The 27,029-nt window shown below is 36.6% G+C and overlaps 2 protein-coding genes across 3 annotated transcripts; one reads left to right on the plus strand and one right to left on the minus strand.

Annotated features, from left to right (window-relative positions):
• The first annotated feature begins 1,338 nt into the window (after positions 1–1,338).
• On the plus strand, positions 1,339–11,357 carry slc2a12 (solute carrier family 2 member 12). 2 transcript variants are annotated; one of them, XM_088937700.1, is made up of 6 exons: positions 1,339–1,474; positions 4,092–4,234; positions 6,160–7,482; positions 7,841–7,963; positions 9,431–9,563; positions 11,198–11,357. In XM_088937700.1, the coding sequence occupies exons 2-6, from the start codon at positions 4,135–4,137 to the stop codon at positions 11,271–11,273; spliced, it is 1,755 nt and encodes a 584-aa protein (XP_088793826.1). In that variant the 5' UTR covers positions 1,339–1,474; positions 4,092–4,134; the 3' UTR covers positions 11,274–11,357. The 2 variants fall into 2 exon arrangements, with proteins under 2 accessions (XP_088793826.1, XP_088793835.1); XM_088937709.1 differs by having other exon boundaries at positions 6,451–7,482.
• Positions 11,358–11,492: 135 nt separating this feature from the next.
• Positions 11,493–25,265, minus strand: tbpl1 (TBP-like 1). Its single transcript, XM_088937723.1, has 7 exons — positions 25,072–25,265; positions 23,773–23,963; positions 17,535–17,617; positions 16,504–16,567; positions 14,510–14,613; positions 14,337–14,431; positions 11,493–12,251 (listed from the first exon to the last, which is right to left on the minus strand). Exons 2-7 carry the CDS (start codon positions 23,905–23,907, stop codon positions 12,172–12,174), a joined length of 561 nt encoding a protein of 186 aa, XP_088793849.1. The 5' UTR covers positions 23,908–23,963; positions 25,072–25,265; the 3' UTR covers positions 11,493–12,171.
• Between the last annotated feature and the right edge of the window lie 1,764 nt (positions 25,266–27,029).

The raw sequence follows: 27,029 nt of genomic DNA on the forward strand, positions 1-27,029 counted from the left end.
ACAACTGGTTTTATAATGAAAAATTCAGAATCACTTTAATTGAACACACGTGGAGGCTTATTATTTTGTTGTGTGATGCTATTACTACAGGGTGTGTAACACTTATCAAACCCATTTTTCTAGGCTTTCATTTGTAACTCCTTTTCTCAATGTATGGGCATTTGTTTTTCACATGAAAGTTTTGTGTTACAATTTGCAAATAAACATAAAATTAATTCTGATTTAATATGGCTTGCTTTCAAGTTGTTAGACCACAAAATGTGTTTCTTTCGAAAAACTGTATACTGTAGACTTTCTTTAGCTACTGTATTTCTCAAATGAGCTCATTTATATTAATAATAATGTAATAGTTGCATTTATAGTTTAAAACTATTTTAGTTTAAAAAGCCAGTAGTTGACAATTTAAGTAAAAAGTTATATTTCTCCCTTTTTAATTGATTGGTGGTGAAAATATAACCAGTTTGTTGCTCTATACTGTTACTGTTTACTCTTACTGTTTTAAGTATGTGATTTTTTTTTCATTTGTTTCAATTAAAGCCAAATACAGTACAGCGCTTATTAATCTTGGATTTTGATTCTCTTTTATTGCTTTTGAAATTCCATAAATTTCAGTAACAAAACAGATCATGACATTTTCATACTGACAAAACCCCCCAGAAATGTACAGCATACTCAAAAGTATAAGATGAAGCTTTAGGTAGCTTTAATTAAAAATATGAACATGGCTGTTTGTCAAATGGAGACAATTGTATAATGTATGTATTGATTTTATTTAAAATTGTATAGTTTGTTGAGTACCTTGATAAGAAGGGTGCTATATAAAAATAGGATTGGGACACATAGTGTTCTAAGATTACCATTATAATTGTACAATACATCTAACATGTTCCCAGTGTTATGAATATGCTCTATTATGCTATTGCAATGCTAAGTTTAACACTGTAATTATTAATCGTTTACATGAATGCTGTTAATCGGATAAGAGAAAAAATCCAAGTATTTATCTTAATAATTAACTTCTTATTGGATGTATTGTGTGTTATCGTTAATATATTACTCATTATATTTATAAAACACATAATACACAAGTAATATTAATGGGACAAATAGTGAAGGCACTGAATTAAACTGGTCTTGGAAACTATGGTTAACTACCAACTAAGATTAATCTCACAATGTTCATTTTACGCCTATTTGAAACTGAAATCACTTGTCGCGTAGTGTGTAGCGTAATCTTTCGTCATATTTGAAGCATTGTGACGTCTGTATTGAATAAACGGGACAGTTTAAAATGAGCTTCCTGTGCTCAATATTCAGTATGTGGTGGGCGGAGTCTTGCGGACCAGCTCTTAAAAACAAGGAATCAGTATGTGCTTTCCAGGACAACTACAAAGTTCAACAAACAAGGTTTCACGTTAAACAAGCGATGATGTTCGGCAACTAGCTATTCATGTTTTGCAAACGACAGGCATAGGTAAGAAAACATTGTAAGCTGTAAATAGTTTGCATTTCTTCAGTGCTCCATTTCGTAGTTTTTTAATTATAATTTTTTAAAGATTTGTTTGATTTCTATAAATCAGAAACGCTTTAGAAAAGTCCAGTTAACTTTATTGATGATAATCGCATTAATCAGTATTCAGTGAAATAACCGAATGAAAACTGTTGTAAAGAGACACTGTGCACACTTGGTTTGTACTTTCTTATTGTAGCGCTCGTACGTTGCAATACTGCTTTACTTGATACGGCCTTAGGCTCTGCTCTGGAAGTGCAGCTCCTCCCCAAATAATGACGAAAAGGCAGGATGATGCTCGTACTTATTCATGATTCCCACAGTTATTGTTTTGCTATTCACCTGGGATGGTGTCAGTATAAAAAAATGAAATAATATGTTTTAAGATTACGGCAAGAGGCCAATGCAGCAGTACTGTGTTCTACAAATGAGTAAAATAGAAGTTTTTTTCAGTTGTTCACGTTCGACTGGAAAGCAGGAAACAAGTTGGAACTAATAAAGAGTAATGCGAAACTAAAAAAAATGAATTTAAAACCGTTCATATTTTTATTCTATGCCTTTAAACATATTTTTCGACATATATATATATAACATTTTTCATAACATTCTTAATTATGGCTCTGGCTTTGCTCAGAAATCTCATATTCTCTTTTGCGTCAAACATTATTCCATATAATGAAATTAATTTCTAATAAACATGATTAGTGGAGCACTATTATTTTGATTTCATTTTCAGAATTCAGTAGTGCATTTTGAGTAAATAATTTCTTTTCTTCCCTTTTTTACACGAGCCAGAGGAAGAAACAAAAGTGTGTGGATCCAAACTTTAGTCATTCTTGACACATTTGTGAGAATATAATAAACTGTTTTTTTATTTATGGACCTAAGAATACTCAGGCCTCATTTGGAAGTAGATATATTCTGGATATAATGCTTCAGGGACAGAAATGTTGTTCTTGAGCATCAACTTTCAACTTATTGAGCTAGTTTGTTGTCAGAGAAGCCCAGAATGAATGATCACATTAATAACCTTGAAAGAAACCGTACTGTTGATGGTAGAACAGATCACAATTGACTGGAGGTATAGTAGCCTCAGGTTTGGTAGGTTATTTCATGTTGTGATATTTTTAAGTGATGTTATGGAAGGATTTCTTCAGTCACACCTGAAGAAGGCTCCACGGCCGAAACGTTGTGTTCACATTCTTCTTTTTTTTCAGCATGGAATAAACCTATTATATGTATTCCAATAAGTTAAGTATAATATGCTAATGAGGTCCTTTCAGTAGTGTCTGTATGGTGAAGGCTTGGCCGACCAGTGAATCGGAGGATTGCTGCTGGTGGGAGGAGTGAAAGTTTATTATGCTATGAGTGGGCCCTGTCAGGAGCACAATATTCTGCTGGAACCGAATAACTGACTGTAAGTGCAGATGAGTGTAAAGTTGAGGCCTCAGGTTTGGTAGGTTATTTCATGTTGTGATGTTTTTAAGTGATGTTATGGAAGGATTTTTTTGTAGGATAGTGACTGGTGAAGGGGAGAATTAGCCATTTAGGGTCATGGTGATAATTCTAAAAGTGCACCACAGGGATGCATCTAGTTTAACTGTTGTCCCGTGATTTCCCTGCTTACAGAATGTATACTTTCCCCTTTTGACAGTTAGTATCATGCATTGCCATTCCTGTGCATGATCTATTACATTTTCACTGTTTTTTTTCTACACCTATCTTGAATATAACTTTTGCCCTATTATATCACAGTAAACTTCTTTAAAAAAAGAATTCATGAAAGGCACTGGTTTTGTTCAAAAGAAAAACACTGAAGACAGTCTTTGAAGTAGATGACTGAAGGCACCATTTCAGGCAATACTCTTGAGATATACTACATGTCACTAGTAAATATGTCATTCTGAGTGGAGAAGTCACAAGCTGCCACAGGCACAGACTTGTCTTGGTCACAGACAAGCAATTTCTGTATGCCTCAAAAAGAGAAGGTGCTAAGACTGATCCCTGAGAAAAGCCATCATTCTGGTTTTTCTGTGAGTGGATGAAGTCAGCCGTGTCTAGACTGAAGCCCTTACCCCATGGATATCAAACATGTGGCTCAATGTGACAGTATTACCTGTATTTTTCTCCATGGGATATGTATCGTTAATAGTGTCATCAGCTGCTGTTTGATTATGGAACAAAAATAGTACTTTCATTATGGAACACTATCTCTAATTTACATTCATGAAGACAATTTTTAAAACATTGAAATCACTCTCTCTATATTCACTGTAAAAGTAATATTGTATTGTTTATGGATTGAATGTACATATATTGTTTTTAAATCTGTTCAACTTTTTTGTGTTTATGTTCTATCCTTCTGTAATTGTTAACAAAAAACGTTTTGTGGGGTATTACTGCTAATCCTCAAAATATTATTTTTGACTTACATTTTAGACATCAAAATAGTGTGTGATCCTACCATTTCTAAGTCATGAAGTAATAAGCGTTTAGTAGATGTTCGAGTAATAAGTGTTTAGAGATGTTTGTAATTTTAAAAAATCACAATTTTCTGTTTTCGTTTGCTTCCCCTTGTAAGAACGAGTCTCAGCTGGCACTGAAAAAAAAAATTCAGTGAAAGAATGGATCTTGATGGCACAGGAAACTATAAATATTGGACTTTTACAAAAGATCAGACTTTAGAAATATCTCCTGAGAAGAATGTAGAAATCAAGAAGTCAGGTAAGTGTCTCAGCTATCCAGCATGCAAGGAAATGCTAACAAAAGATTGTTTCTTGAATGTTATTAAATAGGCTAATCTTTTGTGATTCTCATTTAGTGTTTTAGTTTTACATGGTCAGTCCTTCAAAACCTTTAAAATATTATTCTTAAGACAGATCATACAGGAAACGTTCAAAAGTATTCTGGCTCAGTGTTTTTTCTGACATGTATTACAGCTTATTTCCCAAAAATGCATCAGGACAATTATCAATTTAATAATACTGTATTTTCTTTTCCATATCTTTGTCACTTTGGCACTCATTAGGTTTTTAACATATTTGACACACATAGGGACAGTTCAGATAAACAAATTAATGATGAATGCATTGATGGCAGACAGGAGTCATTGATACACATACTGATAACAAAAATACACATTTTGACATTTTAATTTCATTTCAGTCCATTCTTTTCTAAATGATCTTATTCAGCACTAGACCCTATTTTTCATGATTTTTTCAGTATTTCTGTTCATTAAAAGGCCTTAGACAATGCCCACTCTCTCTGGGGTTAAATAAATACTGCACAAAATTACATTTTTGAATGAAAGAAATGGTTGTGACAAGATAAATGTGATACAGCTTTGAAAATTGTAGGTTTTTAATTAAATATGGTACAAAAATACATCTCATTCACTTAGTAATGTAACAACACATTTTCATATAAGCACATGCTGGAATATATTCATAACACATAGCTTACAGTGGGAGTTGATATAACTTACAAATGTGTAATTTGTTAATAAAATGAAAAGCTGCAGAACCGAGGATCCTCTCTTTTGTCAAAGTGTAGAAATTAAACAAATCTGTAATACAATGTGACATTGTCTTCACTGTATGCATCCAAACTGAGACAGCTGATAAGTAAAAATATTGCAAGGTGTGTTTTTGTTCTCTGTGTTCACATGGGTTTCCTCTGGGTGCTCTCACTATCCAAACATACAGTGTTGCTAGGTTAATTGGCCTGGAAAAATTTGGGACAACTGGCCCTGGTGTGAGTGTGTCTGCTCTGCGATGAACTGTCTTCCTGCCTTGCTCTCGTTGCTTGCCAGGATAGGCTCTGGCTCCCCAGCAACACTGTGATGAATGCAAATGAATGATGAATGATGAGCAAAATGAATGAATGGAAATGTGCAAGCTAACACTAATACTGTCACAGCCACATGAACATTTGTACTGTGATTACCTTCGAATATATTGATAGGTTAAAAAAAGCGTGAAAGGGGTTGTGGATTCCAAAGCTGTTGTATCAGCCAGCTGGAACAAAACTTGGTAACAGAAAACCTCTGGGAGAAAAGCATAATTCATATTGTAATAATTAGCAGCATCAGTAACTTTAAATACAGCTTTCTGTGTGATCAGTCTGAGATTGCAAAGGCATTGGGTAAAAACTAAACTGAAGTAAAACTTTTCTGTGAGAGTTCAGCCTCAGGAAGGCCAGGCTGTAAACTGCTGAAGCACTCGTCTAAGCTGCTTACTCCCTGCAGGAATAATCTTGGTCACACGAATTAATAACCACATTCCAGAGTAAACTCTCCAGAGCTCTTACTGTATGTGTTTACAGTTGTGGAGAAAACTTCACAGAAATTTGTACATGTAGGGTTGAGGAAGCATTTCTGCATTTTTTTTTAAAGATGGGCATTACCTATCACCTTTGTGATGGAAAAGAAAACAGTTGAAGGAGAGCAATTATCAAATCAAGTTTGTTTTACTAACTATGGAGGAGCTGCCCATGTACCCACTTGTTGTTCAGCAGTGCTTTTTCTGGGAACATCTAAACAATGTTTTTGTCTGTGCCTAGGGTAAAAGTTTTTCAGAGGACATAGCTAATGACATCAACTTTCCTTTTCTCTCCTGCTTATTTATTTTTCTTTTTCAACCTTTTAGGGTGTGGCAATTTCATCTTCCTGGCCTCGGTGATTGCTGCTATTAGTGGATTCATGCTGGGCTACGAAATGGGAGTAGTATCTGGTGTACTCCTCCAACTAAGGGACATATTATCCCTCACATGTCAGGAACAGGAAATGGTGGTTAGCTCTCTGTTATTTGGGGCCCTTTTACTCTCTCTTGGTGGTGGATTTTTGCTAGACCAGCATGGGAGAAAGTTTTCTATCATTGTAACCACCTTCCTTGTTGTAATTGGAACCCTCCTCATGATATGTGTTGTCTCTTACACAGCTCTCATTATAGGCCGCATCATGGTGGGAATGGCCGTAGCCCTATCAGGGATTGCATCGTGCCTATATATAGCGGAAATTGCACCGCAAAATAAAAGGGGGCTTTTGGTCTCACTGTACGAACTAATGGTTGTGATTGGGGTTCTCACGAGTTTTGTTTTCAGTTATGTCTTCGCCTCCGTTTCCGATGGCTGGAAATACATGTTTGGGATTGTGATTCCGCCAGCAGTCTTACAGGCTGGGACTATGTGTTTTCTGCCTGTGAGCCCCCGTTTCTTGGTCAAGAAAGGTCAAAGTGAAGCGGCTCGTGCCGTCCTAAAAAGGTTGAGGGCTTCTTCCACAGTGGAGGAGGAACTTCAGAGCATTCAGACCATCCTGGAAGAGGAAAGCCAGTACACTTTTTCGGACTTGTTCAGGTCAAAGGACAACATAAGGACGAGGCTGCTGATAGGTGTGGCGCTGGTCTTCTTTCAGCAAGTGACCGGGCAACCCAACGTTCTGTTTTACGCTGCCACTATTTTTAAATCTGTCGGCTTTCACAGCAACGAAGCAGCTACTCTTGCGTCGGCGGGCATGGGAGCTGTGAAAGTGGCCTGCACGATCCCAGCAGTCATGTTCGTAGACCGTGTAGGCAGTAAAACCTTCCTGAGCATCGGTGCCGTTCTAATGACTATTTCGCTCACAACTCTGGGAGTCGTAACTCTGAAAAGCCACACAAATGTCACCAGTGTCTGCGACAGCCACTCCAGTCTAAACCAGACTCATTGGGTGCACAATTCAACCGCTGGTTTTGCAGTTGATGGAGTAAGTGTCTTAAACAAGGCTTTAAACTCTTCATCTGATCTCTCAAATACTGTGAATTTAACCACCTCAAGCAAAAGACTGTTGATGGATGATGAGTGGAATATTACAAATCCTGTTAAGGGTCCAAATCCAGGTTTATTTAGTACCAAAGTATCAAGTACTTTAAAGTGGCTCTCCCTGGTCAGCCTGCTGGTTTACATTGCTGCATTTTCCATAAGTCTTGGTCCAAGTAAGTTCATTTTCAAAAAAAGCCTATTTTGTGTTCAATTTCAGACTCGCATAATGTGTAAATGGATACTAGTAAGAGTTTTGCATACTTGACTGCTGACACAGCTGTCCTAAGTCCTGTGAGGATTTTTTTCCATGAATGTTGTTGACTCTGCAATTTGAGTGAGTGTAGCGAAAATTTAGTGTGACCTATTTTTTCAAATCTGACTTCTGGGTTGCTGAGCTTAAAATATATCTAAATCACTTGACATTAATGGAATTCCGTTTCGTATGGCAGGGGGTACATGTAGATTGCAATGCTGTTTCTTTCATGTTCTGACTTGTATAATCTCAGCTCTGTTCTTTGTTTTATTTTCCAGTGGTATGGGTGGTTCTTAGTGAAATATTTCCAATGGGGATCAGAGGCAAGGCAATGTCTGCAGCCTCAGTAATAAACTGGGGTATTAACCTAATCATTTCAATGACATTTCTGACTATAACAGGTAAGAAACACAAACCTTTTTTTTCCAACTGCAAAACGTCTCATCTTTTTTTATTCCTGGTAAGGGTAACCTGGGTAAGCACAGTAAAACACACTGGACAAAACACCAGTCCATTGCAGGGCACACAGGCAAAAGCACAGGGAGGATTTAGGGACATCATAGAGCCTTGCCAGTATGTCTTTGGCTGACTGAAACTGGAGCACATTTTGGAAACAGGGAGAACAAACTACAGGCAGAAGGCGCCTAGTCCAGAACTGAACCCAGGAGCTGTCTGGCAGAAGTGTTTACCATCAGATGACAAGGGAAATTTAATAAAGAAAAAGAAATGCAATAGCCCTGGCTGTAGTCTTTACTCCTTGAGAGTAATGGATTGTATACAGATGAAATGATTTTCATTATTAGATTTTGAAGGCTTTCCAGTGAGAAATCATTAAGAATTGTGACAAGATCTAGTACTTTAGTTGATCCTGAGTTTAAACTGTGTGGAGATAGGGTGTACATTTCAATGAAGTTTCCTAGGATGCCAAGCAAAACAGTACTGGATGTAAAAAACAACTTGTTTCTCTTCCACGTTTATTTATTCTTTGAAGTGATGGTTTATGAAGAAAATGCAGGGAAATGTTTTGACAACCTGACAACAGGAAAAACAACCTGCAGTGCTGCACATTTCATACTGCTAGTGATTTTGATAAATAAAGCGATAGTTCCTATAGACAGTATCTGAATTGTTGGAGCATTATTTCTGGTACTTTCAGCATGTTTCTTCAACATTTAACACACAGTTACCGGAACTGTAAAATTAGAGAGAAAAATGCAGAATGAAACAATTTATCTTGCACCACCTCATATTTTTTAATCAATTTAACAGACGTTGAACTTTAGTTTAACTATTCCACAGTGTATTTCATAGTTCGAAGCCTCACATTACTGAAGAGAAGACCACGGTACATTAATCTTGTAACATTTCATTACATTCAGTGGAAAGTTAACTGTATCGTCAGATTGTTTACCTCTTGATTTCACCAACTGACACTACATGGCTCTGCCAAGTCTTGGACACGTACTGTCTTTGTCTACTCCTTGTGCTGTGTTCTTTCTTTTTTATATAGAAACACTTCTGTTCATTTAAGCTGTCAATTTATCCTGAGTTCATATCAGCCTTGAGCAAGTACAGTACGTACTAACATAATATGAATGTTAGCAACAACGGATACAAAGTGACATGAATCCTAAACCCATTCCCAGCTTTTACTTAGGGATATATTTGGTTTTTGTTTCTTTTTGTGTAAGCTAGTGAAATCTTGAAAAGTTTTTTTAATAAGGAGTTTTGTCATTTATATTACCAGCTTTGAGAACTGTGGATCTTTAGTAATTACCAAGTTTTAAAGAATGTCTAACTCTCAAAATGTTTTTCTTCACTTCACACACATTTTATATGAATGTTGAATCCGTGTTTTCTTATTTCAGAAAAAACTGGGCTTCCAAATGTAATATTCATGTACGCAGTGATGAGTTTTGCACTTCTGGTTTTTGTCATTCTGTACATCCCAGAGACTAAGGGACTGTCACTAGAGGAGATATCAATGGAATTGGCCAGAAAGTAAGTATTTCATTAAAATTCTTATTCGCTGCTTTTCCTAAGGGTGAAAAGAAAATGTTTATTTTTTTACAAAACAATCATGTTGGAACTGCTTGACAACTACAAGTAAATTATATTTGTCTACTCCAGCCTTATACAGTTAATATAAAGCATTTTAATAAGTCTTAACTGACCTTGCAAAAAGAGGTTCCATATTTTTTTTTAAGTAAGATATTCCTGGTTTAACCTCCAAAAACATTTAAACCCGATAAAAAAAAAACATGCATGTAGAAGCTGGTCTATCCCAACAGTTGTACTGTTATTTCTTTCCGACACCTTTTTAGTATTTTGTAAAACAGTTGCGTGAAAATACGGTATGAAAAAGAATCTTTTTACACTAAGTGATTGTTTCACATGAGAATTCCTTGGAATGTGCTAATGAATTATCTTGGAACACAAAGCAGTTGAGATAAAGGAGAGTGCATTGTGAATGTATTCAGACCCTCGCACAATTTTCACATTTTGTTGTTTTAAAGCTTGCAGTCAGGACACTGCACACATTCAAGGTAAAAAAAAAGAATTAACTAGCTATCAGCTGGTGAATTTTTTAAGCAAAAGTTTAACCATGAAGACCAAGGAGGTTTCAAAATTTAAAATATTGTATAAAGGACCAAGTAATAGATTTATTCCAAGCTGAAAAGAGAGGAAAGAAAGAAGGATCCACAGCCGAAACTTTCTTCTCTTTTCACCATGGAATAAACCTATTACTTGGGCCTTTGCTAGCCTATGCATCCTGACGCAGCTACCCACTTGAACTACTTGTATAAATGAATACAGCGAACTTGTAAAAAAGAACAGATTAGACCAAAGATCTAAAAATGAAAAAATAATGCACACCCCTTTGAATACGGTGAAGCCAATCATATGAAGTGGAATGTGTATCATACCACCCAGACAGTGCCTAGTGGGGCTTAGCAGCAGCTGAGCAAGGAGGAAAAGGGTTTGGGGCTGCAACTGAGAGGCTAATGGAGTTCAGTTAGATGGGAGAAAATGTGCTGCATGTACTGTAATTGTCACTCCACTGGCCTTGATGGCTTAGTGGAAAACCCATCTCAAATCCCTTATGCATTTTGCGGCTGAGTATTTAAGTGGTACTGCAAACATGTAAAAAAAGATTTTGTGATGAGACGACAAAATTTCAACTTTTTGTCCTAAATGAAACATCTGAAGAAAACCCAGCAGAGCACCACTCAGTCAATACCATCCCTACAAGCAACCGTCAAGCACGGTGGTGGCAGCATTACACTATAGTACTACCTGAAGCTTGTCAAGGCTGACGGGAACATAGATGGAGCACGATACAGGCAGAAATCTTAGACAAAAAGGTGCTTCCAACAAATATTGAGTTCATGGGTGTAAATACTAATAATATTTTTTTTCTTTAGTTTTTACCAACATTCACGATAACTCATCCTTGCACATTTAGTTTGAGCATTCAGTTTTTTAAAATAAACTTAAGTTTAAAAAATGTCAGTGCATAACTTTGTAATTTCACAGAATGGGACAACATGTCAAGGGTTGAATACTTTTGCAAGTTATTGTAAATTTAGTCTATTTAAGGGAAGTATTAAATCACATTTCTGTTTATTTTCCAGGAACCACGCTGAAGACTGTATATGCTACAGGATTATGCCTAAGACAGGAATTTTGAAAATCAAATGTAATAAATGATGCATAAAACATAAAACTAACCATTTTACCTCAGAAGTGATTCATGTCTGAAAATTAATTATGAAATAAAAGTCTTAGAACTAATGTCTACGTCCTGTATGACAGTTAAACTCTGTAGCTTATCTACATTTTAAACAAGCTAAGAAGAGAGACAGGGACCTTTTAAAATCAAAAGCAATACACTTAGAAAGCATAAATAGCAGTCAACATTGAGGTATTAGATCATATATTTTATTGTACAAAATACAAAATTCATAAACATACTGAAAAACACGTCCTTCACAATACAACAAGTGTTCTTGTCAAGAAGCTGTTACCATATTAGTAACAGTTGTCCCCATAATGGATAATCAGTTATTAATTTAGTGTTTGTTTTGATAAATACACGGTGCAGAGTAGTCATGTTGATGTTTCATGAACATTGTGTATCTCTACTGTTTCTGGAATAAAAACATCATTCAAATAAAAGGGAGAATATCTAGAACTGTTTTTAAAGGGATCTACAGAAAAAACTAGTAGCTTCAAATAATTGTTCACCTGTCACATATTGCTTTTTATCATTAAGAATTTTTAAAAATTTGAATTAAAAAAAAGTTTTGTTCTTTGGTGATCATGCAGAGAAAAGATGAAAGTAAAATCTACATGCTCACTCAGAATGTTGCAGTTTTTACATGAAGTGCATTACATTAAAGTATGTTACATTGCTTCAAACAATCTGATATCCGTGTTTCCTGTTGACACTGAACAATAACGCATTGTTAATGAAATACATAACTGTGTACCACAGAAAGCAGTACCTCGCCAGAAAACAAAATTAAAACACGTATCAGCATGTCTGAAACATTATACAGAATGTCATAATGAATAAGGTGCTTTAAAAACAAAGATATCCCCATTTTTATCTGATTATTTTCCTGCATTCAGACAACAAAGGATAGGCTTGTTCAACAGCTGCCGCAACAAACTGTACATTTGGGGCTGGCAAAACACAAAAAAGGGAAAAAAACAGGGTTAAAGGGATACCTACACTATCACATTTATTTATAAAAACAATTCATGAGAACACTTCATTTCACAGAAAACCACACTATCCTACAGTAATACATAACAACTCATGGTAAAAGTTCAACAGGCTAGCAGATATTGTATGTGGAATAAGTGGCTCCTCTCTCACCTTTATTAGGCATTTCTCATGCTCTTACAAAATAAGGTTTCTTTAAATTTTGTTTGGCAGACTCCTGCCCATTTGTAATTAATTATTCTCTATGGCTCAATAAACCATCAAAACAAGTGTTTCTAAGAGATGTATATCCTCTAGTGTCAGAAGTTCAGTCCAACTAAATCTGGTTTGCCAGTTTTGGGAAGCTTTGTCTATGAGAATCGTGGTGTCAGGTTGCAAAAGTTGGTTTTCTAAAATGGAACTGTTACAAGTGTTGGGGGGGAAAAAAGCACATGCAAGAGAAATTCTTGGAATATTTTTGAACAGCACATTTAATACCGGCTGGATTAGTTTTTAATAAGCCTATATTAGAACTGGAATTTGTTCACGCACTTTTTTAAACTCACGCTGCACTGGAGCATTATTATTTTCATATTATATGGTTCCTTAAATTCACAGTGCCTTGCAGAAGTAACCCCTAGAAAGTTTCCACAACTTGTTGCCGCGTCAGCTTCCAAATGGGGCACTTAAAAAAAAAGAGCTTCATATTTAGAAGGAACAAGCAGAAGTTCTAATATATTATTATTATTATTATTATTATTATAGAAGTAAGTCCACATGAAAGAGCAGTGGAAAAAGGTGACGAAGTGGAATCTCTTTCAGGTGCGAGGGAGACTAAGAAAGGGCGCAGGGATATAAATCCCAAATCTTGCGAAGGAAAGAACAATGGGCGGAATGTGAGAATGGGCAGAGCGGGTGAGAACGAGTGTCCAAACAAAGGGAGATCTGGGGGAGGAGTGTGAAAAGCTCAAATCTGTAAATCACAGTAGAGGTTCTGGAGAGGAATTCACACAGAGATGGTGGAATGTGTGATCCAATTTTAAGGATAATCTTAGCTTCTAATATCTTTCTGGAAACCCTATAAGAGGGCCGTGGACAGAAAGGTGAGTATAAGCATGTCTGGGAGAAATAATATGGGAAACTGTCATGATCCTCATTGAAACAAGTAAAGGTTTATTCCATGCTGGAATGATCCTCATTGCTTTGATAGGTTCCATGAAACAGCTGGCCAGCTGTCTTCCTGTTTTGTTCATGGGAATGTCAGGGCACTTTCTGTAAGATATACAATAACTGAGATTGCTCTCCGGATATTCTTGAAATGGCCATATACATTTTCAGGGGATACAGAGACTTATATTACAGCAGGTGCTTGGCATGGAAATGGCCTAAGGGTGGTTAAGGGAACTGTGGACGAGAAGGTTGTATATATTAGGTGGTCAGTACAATGAGACTGATGAGTCTGGAAAAAAGGCCCTAGTTGAGCGGTCATCCTGTAAAACAATTTTTTTTTTAATAATCTTGGAAGACAGAAAGTGTGTTGAGGTGCAAGGGAAGCACCGATGACCCACAGGCCAAAGTGGTCCGACAAGAATAAAGCAGTCCAGTCTAGACCCGACTGTATGAGAAAATATGGTGAGGCTTGATTGCAGTCTACCAATGATCCCCAATGAGCTTATCAGAACTGGACCAGGTTTCTGAGGATGACTGAGTAAATTTACACCACCCAACTATTTGAAGCTGGTACTTCTCCAAAACCATTACATCCACCAAATACTTGCTTTGTAGGACAGTTATTTACGCAATTAAGTACATTTTACTTAATACAACTTCTTTGCCGAGTTTCCAGACATTTCAACTCCTTCACATTTAACAGTGTTGAGTATGATTATTACAATTTTGAGTAAAAAGCTCATTAATAAACATTAATTATAATTAATCCAAATATGAAATGGGAAGAGATTAATTACTTTTGCAAGGCACTGTATGTATGTTTTTGGGAGCTACCTTACTGTCATTGCATACCAACAAATGAGTATATATCACTCTATACAAAATATCTTTACCTGTGACAGTGATGCTTCCTGTTGAGAAAATCTGTAGGGTAGCTTTGATATTCTTAATCCTGTATGATGCTGCAGGGTGCAATTCTGGCTCATAACTGGAAGATAACACACAGCTGCTTTAACAGTTATAAATTATACTGAACACAAAATGCTAAAACGTGCAAGAGTCTTACCTAGCAAAAGGTCTATTTTTCTTTGTGAACTCTGGAAGTCGGATTTCAAAGGGCATTGAGCACACAGCCAACACATTAACAATCTTAAAATCTGTGAATTTCACCTAAAGGAAGAAAAAAAATTCAAATTCAATTTTTTAATGTTTTTTTTTCAGATTATTGCAATTTGTTTTAAAATGGTTTCTCTTTTCATTAGCACAAAAATGATCTTTTCATATAATACTTTCAGGAGCTGTCTAAGACTTGGGGATGGTAAAAATGCAATAAATTGATGTAACTCTCAATATTTCAAGGTAGAACGGTTTGTTTAAAAGTAACTCATGCAAGTACTATACACGGTTACCATGCCTAAGGTGTTAAAGATTTACAGTTGTAGCTCTACAGACAGTATAAACAAAAATCACTGCAAATTATACTGTTTTCAAATTAATGCTGTAGGCTTTCCTATTTTCTTGTGTGGTAAAAGATTAAAATTAGAAGAGTTGTTGAAATCTCAGCTCACAAGGTCTGTTCTCTCTGTTCCCCTAAAACATCATAATTTCAACTAAAGGACAATTTTAGTACTACTTAAACACAAGTACTGTTGTCTCTAAAGGCTTCCAAGCAGCTCCTGACCCACTTACTTAAACAGCTTGAGTAAACAAAAGGAAAACTGGAATGATATTTCCAAAGTCAGCCTAACAGGTTTTGAAAAGCAAGCTACTAAGCAAGTGCTAACTCATTGTGGACATAAGAGTGTTGTTGCAACATGAGATTTAAGCCTAAAGGAAGTTTTGGTGTGATGAAACCTGTCATGTTTCAAGTCAGTCGATGTAGAAGTACCAAAGACATTGGTAGTTTAAAATTTGAGTTAACTGTAATTCCACTAAAATGGTTCTTTCCCAATTTAGAACTGGTAAGCAAATGGTAATAAATTAATAGTTTTTTTTTTCTCCAAAGCAATTTGTGGTAAAGGCTAAAAAAAGGATAAAATGTGTCAGGAAGCATTCACAGAAACCTCATTGCTGTATAGTAATTGCACTGTCACTAGAATAATGCCACACCTAAAGCTTAAGAGCAACAACTGCATTATGGGGTGTTTCACCACACACGTGATGAACTAGTGTATTTTAGATATTGCTGCAACCCAAAATTGAAAGGTCCCACTCTGATATAGATCTGGGTGAAATCTAAGTTTAAAATAAATGAGCACAACAGTACTATTCAAAATGATAGTAGTTTTGCAAAAAATGGCAATCAGGCAGCCATTGAGGTTTATGGAAAAAAACAAAATGTGTCCATATATTAACTGCATTGTCCCTAAATCCAACACCAACCGAGTTGGCGGTTAACTAGCCAAAAAGTCCTTGAGCAAAAACAGCATGCTCACCAAGCAAGCAATAATCCAGTGTTGGCTGGAAATTATCCTAGCAGTTTGTGAGATGTAAATCAGAAGCATCTTTAACTGTTCATGAAATCTGCAACTGTCAATTCAATCAATGCCATGGATCCCAAAACAGAGACAGTCTGAATTGTGAGTACAAATGAAGGTCAGACAAATATCTAGGTTTAATTAGCAATGTCAGTGCATCCGATATTAAGTGGATGCCAAATGTAAGGACTAGACTTTGTTTAGAAAAGGAGAAACTATTTTGAACCATAGAAGCTGGTCTTATAGGTCACATAAAGAAAAGAAAACAGCTGTCAGTCGGCAATCTTGGTTTATGTAGTAATCCTATTTTTACCTGTATTCATTCTGGTGGCACTACAATTACAACAGCAATTTCTCAGGTGCAAGGCATGTGTAGTATACTAATTTTCAGTTAAATGTGCAATGGCAAACAAGATTTTGAAAGGGCTTTCCAATATTTGGGTCAGGACACTTTCTTGACTCAGGACTCCAAGTCTGAAGGGCTCCCTAGTCTTTGCACGGGAGCAGTTTAAAAACTGAGAAGGTCAAAATCCTTTCGATCACTACAATCTTTCACTACTTGGAAGCCTAAAAAGTTTAATACCTTAAAACCAAGTTTTTGTAGACATCGTGCTAATCTCCGGGCACCAGATTTAGCTTCTTCTTCACTAAAATGGAAACAACACAAAGGAATGTGTACATCATCAAATGCACAAAATATCTGCACTGTCTAAATGAAAGCACTAGATTAGCAGAGTAGTCCTGTACAGCATAGAGGAAAGGTATATGAACATTTCATTGTTTCATTTTTTATTTGTAATGATTTTTACAACTGGGCTTTACAAATGGGTTTTAACCCACTAAACCAGTGATGAGTTGATTTCAATTAAGATCTGGGTCAAGATGAAAACTGGGCCCTCAGTGACCTCTCGCTCCTCCCATATGTGAACAATTAGTCACACAAGTCCACATTAAGGGTTTAATGCTGTAATAAAAGCAGTCATAAAGCAACAATCGTGAAGTTAATATATCATTTTTATACTCTCTGCTGAAGCCACATCAAGTATTTGACTAAAAAAAAAGTGAAGAGTCACAACAAGAAAGCAGATGCTGGGTAAACTCAGGACTTGTGTGACTTATTGTTCACATATGGGAGGGGCGAGAGGTCACTGAGGGCCAAGTTTTCATCTTGACCCAGATCTTAATCGAAATCAACTCATCACTGGTTTAATGGGGCTAATTTCAACATCTTATCCCAGCTGTTCAGGTGCAAGTGCTTTGAAAACACCTAGAAAACCTGCCCTGCAGGACTGGGACTGCCCAGACCCGTTTTAAATGATATTCATTTACATTTGCATCTGCTTGACAGTGAATAGAAACTACAAATAACAAGCAGCTCCTCTAGGAGGCTGTGAGGTTTCCTCACGAACAAGAGAAATTACATGAAAAAGACACACTTTTGTGATTCTGTACCTGGAACAGACACTAGGTTTAAGTGTGAACATTGTTATGTTAAACTGCTGAAAGGCTAATGTAAAAAGGAAACAAGAAAAATAAAAAAAAACTGCTCACAAAGCATTTTCAAAAACTAGCATGTTTTTGGAGTATTATATGATCTTAATGGATCAATGTTACCTCGTAGCACCTGTGCAAATAATCTTTCCTGAAGACCATATTGAAGCAGTGATTCTGGGCTTTCTTAGTTTCATCAGAACCTTCTGTGAAAGACGATACAAAGAAATACTCAAGTTGAAACAAATGGCACACTTCAAATGCATTCCCAACAGACCTTTGTAACCCACTATTACCAGTGACGAGAAACTTCAGCACCAGCAACACAACTGAGGCCTGTTTAACGTTTTATTTTCCCCAATTTTAAATCCAACATAAAATTACAAAGAAACTTTTACAGTGTACAGGTTTGCAAATGTTTATTAGCTGGCATTCAATTCACTGATTTGATAACTTATCAGTATGATGCACTTATTTCATTAAGATTTTTTTACATTTAGAATTGATTGGAAATACTACAAACCATGAAAGACAAAAATCTGCTTTAAAGTAGACAGCTTTATTTTAACTGTGGAAAAAAATACTACATAATGCTGAAAACACACTAGAAATCCGTGTTTATTTTTCTACAGCTTTACAGAAACACTCTTGGAACTGTTGCAGGTAACTCTGGACATCTGGTGTGAAAACAATTCCAATTCCTTTGCAAACTGAAAAAAAACATCCCAAGGAAGCTCACTGCACCCCATCCTCCATTCAAGCTCCCCCTCATTAGCTCTGAAGCCCTTAAGTGAAATTTGGGGCTTAATGTTAAGCTGCCTTCATAAAGGAGGTACAGGAGAACTGGACAAGGTTTTGACAGTCTTTCATCATCTGACATTGCTTTCTGTGAAATGCATTCTAAAGACAGAATGATCAACCTCTGTATGACAAGACTGTTCCTACATTTTATTGTTTTAGCAAATTAATTTTAAAAGCAAATGGCACTGGCTTAATGTGACGTGACAGCTCTCAATCATTTACCTTTTGTGACTACATGAATGGAGAATTGAGCCATTGAGAACTGTCCTAGAAATGTCATCATAAATCAAAGATATTTTTAAAGGACGCTCATTTTAACTTTTTCACGGATGGTCACACTGTTGCCAAGGTATATTACTTTTACATAAGTTTTAGAAATTGGTAGGGTGTTCAACGATGCAAAAATAAAAAGTGAATCTGATTGCCAATTGGAGTTTATGAATAATGTAAAAAAGTAAAAAGGTAATGACTAATCTACATGATCTTCATGCAGTCTTACATGGTGTTGGAGCAGAGTTGAATCAAAATACAGCAGTTCAAGGATCACGACACTAAGGGATATATTTTTGGAATATACCAGGTCTCCAAAAACAAATCAAAATTTACTTAAGTTATATTTAATATACTTACAAAAAACTTTTGATAAATTTCTGCACTTTGCAAGGCATCATTTATATACTGAAGCATGAGTTTCCAACCCAATAATGAAGTTGATGCCAACTGGTTTACATTTATTAGTGTCACTAATTTCAACAGCTGTAGAGTGTATTTTACAGTCACAGATTCAATATTTTAGTAGCCATCACAGATGCACAACCGTAAGGAGAGAAGGTTTCCTAACGTCACATGTTAAACACATGTTCAAGCTGATGTAGCTGGTCTTTGTTAGCTGTTGACTAGGATCCACTAAGGGTGACCCAACATAGTGTTTGCTTGTTTTTCTTTAACAGCAATGTTTGAGTGACCCCTGCAGTGTGTATGAAGGTAGTGCTATGATGGAGGAAAAAAACATAAAAAATAAAAATCACATCAATTCACCAGGACTGCTGTCCTGCTGTGGCTATCTATCATCATTCCAAACCATGATAAAAACCATGATTTTACTTGATGTCTGTAAAACACTGCAACATAATGGAAGGACTCTCAGAACGGTCAGTCTCCTCATACAACATGGACATCATTATAACATTTCCCATGCAATTTCCATACTCTTTTGTTCAACACTTGGCCCTGTCCACAATTAACCTGCTTCATCAGAGATAATGTTCGAAAACTGTCTGTTAAGAGTGTTGGTCTCTGCAGACTTGCTTGTTAAAGATCTGGGTTAGGTATGTACCACTACAGAATGCTGGAGCCAATTATTAATGAAGTCACTGCTGTAAAAATTGAATAGACTCTGTCATACAATGTCTACCAGTGACCTGTCAGAGAGGGTGGCAGACAATGATCACATTAATGAGAATGGGACAATGATTTTATGTTGCTGCTGCGACATCACAAGTGGACAACCGCCACTTGTGAGACATTATGCAAAATCATCTGCTGATGCCAGTGAAAGAGGTGATAAATTGTAGATTAACAAACTCCAAAAATCTTAGATACTATGTGTGCATTGGGTTAATGCCAACTTCTATTCTCTCCAAACCAATTGGTAGCTAGTGGACATGATAAAAGAAGTAATGTACACCCCTTAAAACCACGATCAAGCTTTGTGTCGTTCACAAGTCCTTCAATAGCACGGTCTCAATAAGTAGTAACATGCAATGCTCTCAACTACCAGCCCAAATGTCATAAGGTTAGACAGCATGTTACTCACGCTGCATGTCAAACCAGTGATGAGTAAAGACAGGTAACATGAATCAACAGATGGTGCAGGTTTCTAATTATGCTTTCCACTATCGAAAGACAAATAGGGCCTGGGCTCATATTTCATTCTCACACTACTTTGAAATTGAATATTTAACATAATTTGCATGAGACTAAAAGCCAATAAATTAACAGAGCGATGTGGATTAATTAAGAAATTGTTTCTAAATACCCTCCCAAGTGAATCATGCATTTCTCTCTGCCAACTTAATATTCTCCAAGATCCTCTGTATTTACCGGTAATTAGGACCTCCTCTAATATCGCAGACTCTGGCATCCTGTTCATGTAATCCTCCACCAATTCTCCCAGGACTAACATTTTAATCAGAACCAAATAGTACGTCTTGGTTTCTGATCAAAATAACTGAGTTGAGAGAGAACGCACACTGACTTAAAATGGATGTTTTCAACGCATTTCACAATATGCATGCCAATGCAAACCTAGCCAAGGGAAAAAAAAAAATCAGCCCTCCAAAATTAGGGTAGGGGTAACCTGCAAAAAAATCATTTTAATTAAATGATCAATCTATGACCTTTAATATTTTTTTTAATCTATAAGTACACAATGCATCAGCAGATTAACTCAGTTTGCAATACTGGGATACTTAATAGGAAAGCTGAAGTGTCTAAGTGATAAAAAAGACATACACTTCTACATTAGAGTAAAATTAGAAAATGTCAAGTCATTTAATACAGAAAAAACAAGGAACATTGAGGAGCTGAAATAGAGGCAGCTCTGACAAACACTGATAAAGTACTAAATGTGTGCCAATGTGCACTCAACAACTGTTGCCAATCCTGTGACAATGTCAGATGATTACAGGTTGTAGGAGAATCAAAACACTCCAAAAAGAGCAGACATTTCATAGTTTGATCTTAAGTAAATGACTCCTAAATAAAAAGTCACTTCTTAGCCCATTTCTTATTCGACACATTTGCACCTTCCCAACCTCAATCTGTGCACCTCTGACTCCCAGTCACTTTCTGGATCATTTCATATAGACAAGCTACAGCATAACATACTGTATAACAGTAATGGCTGGACAGCAGTCCTTGCACTCTCACAAATCCAGATTCTGTTTAGGCTGAAAGGCAAGCAAGAAAGGTGGGTAGCTGCGTCAGCATGCGTAGGCTGCAAAGAAACAAGTAATAGGTTTAGTCCATGCTGAAAAGAGAAAAAAGAAAACACAACGTTTCAGCCGTGGAGCCTTCTTCGGGTAGGAGGCTCACACCTGAAGAAGGCTCCACGGTCAAAATGTTGAGTTTTCTTTTTTCTCATCAGCATGGAATAAAGCAAGGATTTCTATACGCCTAAGCAAACGTTTTATCCAGCATCATGATGCTGAAATCAAGAAAGGAGGGTCCATCATAATAGAAGGACTATGGCATGGATGGAGGGATCTCAAGTCTTCAGGCACAGTTAGTGCAGCAGTTATGGATGGAATGAAGTGCCTCAACAGCAAGCAAGCCCCAGTGTCAGTAACTGACAATAACCTGCCCACATCACCACTGTTTATCTTCTTATGAGCCAAAGAAAACATGGAACTGACAGTGAGATCACCTGACAGGAATCCTACTGGGCATACTCAAAGCACGCTATAGGGAGCTACACAGGTCTGTGTAATGCAGTCCAAGGCTCTCCAGGAGCTAGTGGATATCCTCATTTTAGGATGGGTCAAGTTCCCCTAGCCTGCAGGGCATCTGATTAGAGAGACAAACAGATGTTTGTCAGTGTGCCTTTGGTAAAAAGTCATCATTTTTCACAAGAATCTGTTTGGAAGGTGTGCAGCTTCTGTTACTTACAGACTTTTGTATTCTACTAAATCATTAATGGAAAGAATATGAAACGCATTCCATCTGTGAATTCTGGTTTCAGGCAAAAACTGTAGAAAAAAATCCATACCTAAAACAGCTCAGTTTCTTGTACCCACAAGTACAAGTATATTTAAGCCAAAAATGTAGAGATTCAAAGACTTAAGCCGGTGATTAAAGTGTGTAGAATAAAATTAACATAATTTGACTGGTCGCACAGAAAATAAAAAGTGCGACAGAGGGAAAAAAAACGTCACAAGGATAAGAAACATGACCATAACTGTGCAATTTCTTTTCCAATTGCAGTTTTATATACTACAACAAAAACAAAAAGAAAAGCTGCAGCATTTATTTTTAGGGACTAAAAAAAGGAAAATGGAAATGTAAAGACTTTTCAGGGTCCTATTTAAAAACTGTGCTAGAACTTAGGTTAGAGTGATCTCTGGTGGTGCAATTCAGTACTGCAGGTCTCTTCTTTTTGCAGATACTTCAGGGAGGAAATATTGTTTGTACACAATCTTAGTTGTTTCTTTTATGATGTATTATCCCTTATTAAAATGTATACTTCAAAATCTTTGAAGTAATGAAGTGACTCCTACAAACACAAACATTAAACAGTATTTTAAAATGCATTAATGAAATATAATACTAAAATAACTTTGTCATCTTTATGGCTTTTGCTACAGGTAGGCTTAGTATCACTTACATTACACTGTAAGCATGCAGTTGCTAACTCCGTTCAGAGCCCTGGCTATTTTCAATAATTACCACCAAATTATGCATCTAAGCCAAGTAAAACATGCAGGAAATAAATCTTTGAAATGCACACAGAAAAAAAAAGATAGCTAAAGAGCAGTTGAAAAGACTTGAGAAATTATATGCAGGTACAGACATATAACACATGCTGTGCTTACCACCTGACTGATGACTCCCATAATTCAGAAAGCATTACTGACAGTTTCCTTCCACTTGTTCCTTACAGGGCTAGCCCTGCTCTCCTGAGTCCCACAAAAATGAAAGCTGTAGACCAACGGTTTCACACTCCATTCCTGGAGGGCCATATTGTCTCTTTGTTTTTGGTTCACATGAGCCCCGAATGACTTTAATTAGCTTGTTTAACTAGGATAACTAATTTTCTTTAGGTGTAACATGTCTAATAATTACAATAATCCCTGGATTTGTACAGGACCTTTCATCCTCAAGGACTGCACTTTCCATATGAGAAGGAACCTACTTCATTCACCACTAAAGTGCCCCACTACAGAGAAGATCCAGAGGAGAAGGGAGAAATAATATTCCCCTATTGTATTAACAGGGAATCTCAGGGAGGCCAGATTATGCAAATCCAGAGTGGAATTTAACAAGCACACCTGGGCTCATAATCGTACTTTTACAAGCAGTGCCATGGGATTTTCATAACCAAGTAGTCAGGACCTTCGTTTATCGTCTCATCTAAAGGACAAGACCTCCTATAGCCGAGTGTCCCCAGTCCTTATATAATTATGTTGGGAGACTGGTTTACAAATGCTGGTCTAAACAGACCAGTAGGTGGCACCAGCAACACATACAGCAAGCAGCAACCTGGCTTTCCCTGTCTCAGGACCGACCAAGACCAGGCCTGTTTTTAAAAGGAACTGTACCTAGAACGACATGTTAAGCATCCATTTAAAGGGAAAGAATAAAGTAACTAGATACAATTGAGGTTTGTTGAAGCAAAAATCAGCTGACACTGCAGTCTTCCAGGAACAGTTTGAGAACCCTGCTTTAAGTGTTGCTGAGGTCTAAAAGACCTCTCAGTACTAAATGTAGAAAGCCAAAATGTGTGGTTATCAATCATTACTCCAGAAAGAGTAAAATGACTTCTTAACAATAATGGACTTACCCCTACATCTGGTTTGTAGATGACGTTTGATCCCTCCAGTGCAATTGTTCGTAGATTTAAATGGCACCTTGTTCTAAAAACAGACACCACATTTGTAATAATAATGTCCAATGCAACATCATTGTCTGGTTCCATTTGGAAAGGTGATTGTCAGCTCTTCAAAGATGCATAACCGGGCTTAAAATGGTGGCCTGTAAAAGACATAAAACACATATATGTTCTTATTCTCACTATAATCAGTTAGAATTCCACATTTAGTCATAAGTGTAAATCATACAACCTAGATCTCAGGATTACTGCAGTACAGTTCCAGACAATGCATAGGCCTGTACGCTAAATTTGTCTCATTGCCATTACAGAAAGCCAGAGCACTACATAAATTATTTTGTCCCCTATGTCAGTCTATTAGGCGACAACGAGATAACATATGCAAGTCATTCTGCATTATCCCAAAAGGTAGAGGAATAATCTGTGAAAATTAGACGTCCAACTCGTCTTGTTTCTGCTTAAACCGGTGGAACGCGATGATGATGATGATGATGATGATGATAAAGGCTGCGACCTCTCACTGATATGGCAAAAGCTGCGTTTGTACCAAGCGGCAAGCAATACAGTGGAGTATATAGCTAAGGCTCTTGCTTTCTTTGATAGCAAATGCCATATTTTTGTGTATTTCTGCGCTACCAAGCATTTGTCGTTATACTCATCTCACCACACCTACTAAAATAGAATATGTTAAAATTCATGCTCATCTGACACGAAGCCCGCACCTGGCAACCCACTTACGTTACTTCATATTATACAACAACGCCGTATCCTTAATTATCTCTGTCCTTAAACACATTAAGGCGGTGTTCTAAACCGATACTCAAATAGGGAATACAACAATGACATTTTTTATTGAAAGTGATCTTGTGGAAGTTATTCAATTGTATCTATATAATTAGACAACAGATCTAGAAACAAACACAGTCTACTTCCTGGTATGCCACTGATGTAATGTGCCCCATATAATCTATTGAACAGAGGAGGCGAGATTAATCTCCAACAGCTACACACATCAAACCTAAAGATACAATGTTATAAAAGGTAATATATGTTATACCTTTGCAGACATCTACAATGATTACAACACTCCCGACAAGTTCAGTCTCAAAAGGTGTGCAAATCTACTTGAAAAACCAATTATCATAATATTTAAAGGGGGGATAAGACAGTTTTGTAGATCAATAAACCATATAACGCCCAGTTAATCAGGCTATATACACATGATTATCAAACAAGGGGACGTTTTCTTACCTCTGAGCATTAAATTGGAACAGTACTAAGCCAGTTGCTTAGCTACATTGCATTAAAAATAAATAAATTCGTTACCGCCTTAATCTGTTTTATATGTCTTTAATGTATACAAACCACACATGCATTTTACTAAAAGTTTAAACAAAAAAACAACAGCCAGCACCACTAACGTACAAAGACCAACGAGATCCCCTGGATAGTCAATACTTCCTGCTGAAAAGATCTGAGAGAGCCCAATGAAAATACTCGGCTCAAACTGAACTAGCGCCACGTACTGGACTCGGAGGACACTTGCATATATGATCCTGTCTGAAAACACCATACCATACACAAGTTTATTTGGACTAAGGCAGCAGCAAAATAAACCAATAATGGGACGCTTTCTATAATGTTTTTTTTAATTAAATACTACGTTCATTTGTAGAAAACCTGGATATCCTGGATTTAGAACTTAGATTGTAATAAACACGTTACATTAATTAGGGCTATAGATCAGCATTAGCATCAATGAGGACTTAAAAGCCCCTCTCCTCTGGAATAGGTCATGCACACTTGTACATGCGATAGTAAGACCACACATCATAAGTGATTGTATTGTCAGAATGTAGAAAAATTATTTTTAATAATTTTAAAAATATTGTTATTTCATTGCCCCTTCCTACATTGCTATCAGAATTCTTCCCAGTCTGTGTAAAGAAAGAGAATGGTTCAGTCTATTCATATATAGTCTGCAACTGTTAGGTTCCTTAACCACTCATCCAGTGCAGTGTTATATTTATCGTCCTCCATTCTGCTGCATTTGGTTCTATTTCTGCAATGTCAAATTCTGTGGCAACATTTCGTATGTTAGCTCAGTCTATAATTGAATAAATATGTCTGCACTTATGTGCATGCCACCTTCAAGTGGACCAACTAAAGTGTTATTATATTTTGAAATGTTGTATTAACTTTGTTCTTGTCAACGTTAGCTGTTTAATTTTATTTAGTGTAACCTAATATTATGTTTTTATACAGCCCGTTTGACTGTGTTAATCAAGAATATTTGAATTTTGTAAGAAAATACCATGTGAATTTCTAAACTGAAGTAGTTTACTTATTTTAATTCAAGTGAACATACAGTGTATTACTTACATCCATCCATTGTCTAACCACTTCATCCAATTAAGGGTCGCGGAGGAGCCACAGCCTAGCAATGGGCACAAGGCAGAGTACACCCTGGACTGGATGTCAGTCCATCGCAGGGCACACACAAACATGGACACAAATACATCAGGACCACTTTTTCCAGGAGCAAATCAATCTACCAGTATGTCTTTATACTAAGGGAGGAAACCCATGTGGGTTGGGGAGAACATGGAGAACATCTCCATCCAGATTTTGAACCCAGGATCCCAGCAGTGTGAGACAGCTATGCTAGCCACTGTGTAATAAAGAAAAAATACTTGCTCAGAGGTAAAACTAATTGTAAAACAGTTGGTGTTAATGAAAATCCAGCAATTCCAGTTCGATGTAGATGTTACAAAATAAAAAGATTAAAAAACGGGCCTGAGTCTTATAAGAAGTAAATATTATTGTAAAGATGAAAATGCCATAGAATAAAAGTAATCAGGGATTCTCATTTTCAACTTTGAAAGCCCTTGGTCCAGCAGGTTTTATACAGTAAATCTCTTTACATCAGAAGCACAAAAAGCTGTGAAAACTGTTCACCTGTTCCAATAAGGGCAATGAATGATTGGGTTGTTAAGAGGCAAGCTGGACAACTTGCAGAGGAAGTGTCCCTTGAGACCTGAAAGTGGGCATACTGGCAAAAAAGATCCAGAAACAACATTGTGTATAAGCCAAAGAAATGTGGAGAGAGGTTTGGTACGCTCAGAATAGAAAGAAAGGAAACCAATAGATGGCAGCAGAAAAAAAAGTGACATCATTACATGAGTGAATCAATATTAAATGGAAGAACT

Source organism: Atractosteus spatula, chromosome 2 (assembly GCF_055471065.1).
Source record: "Atractosteus spatula isolate fAtrSpa1 chromosome 2, fAtrSpa1.hap1, whole genome shotgun sequence".
Lineage (NCBI taxonomy): Eukaryota > Metazoa > Chordata > Actinopteri > Semionotiformes > Lepisosteidae > Atractosteus > Atractosteus spatula.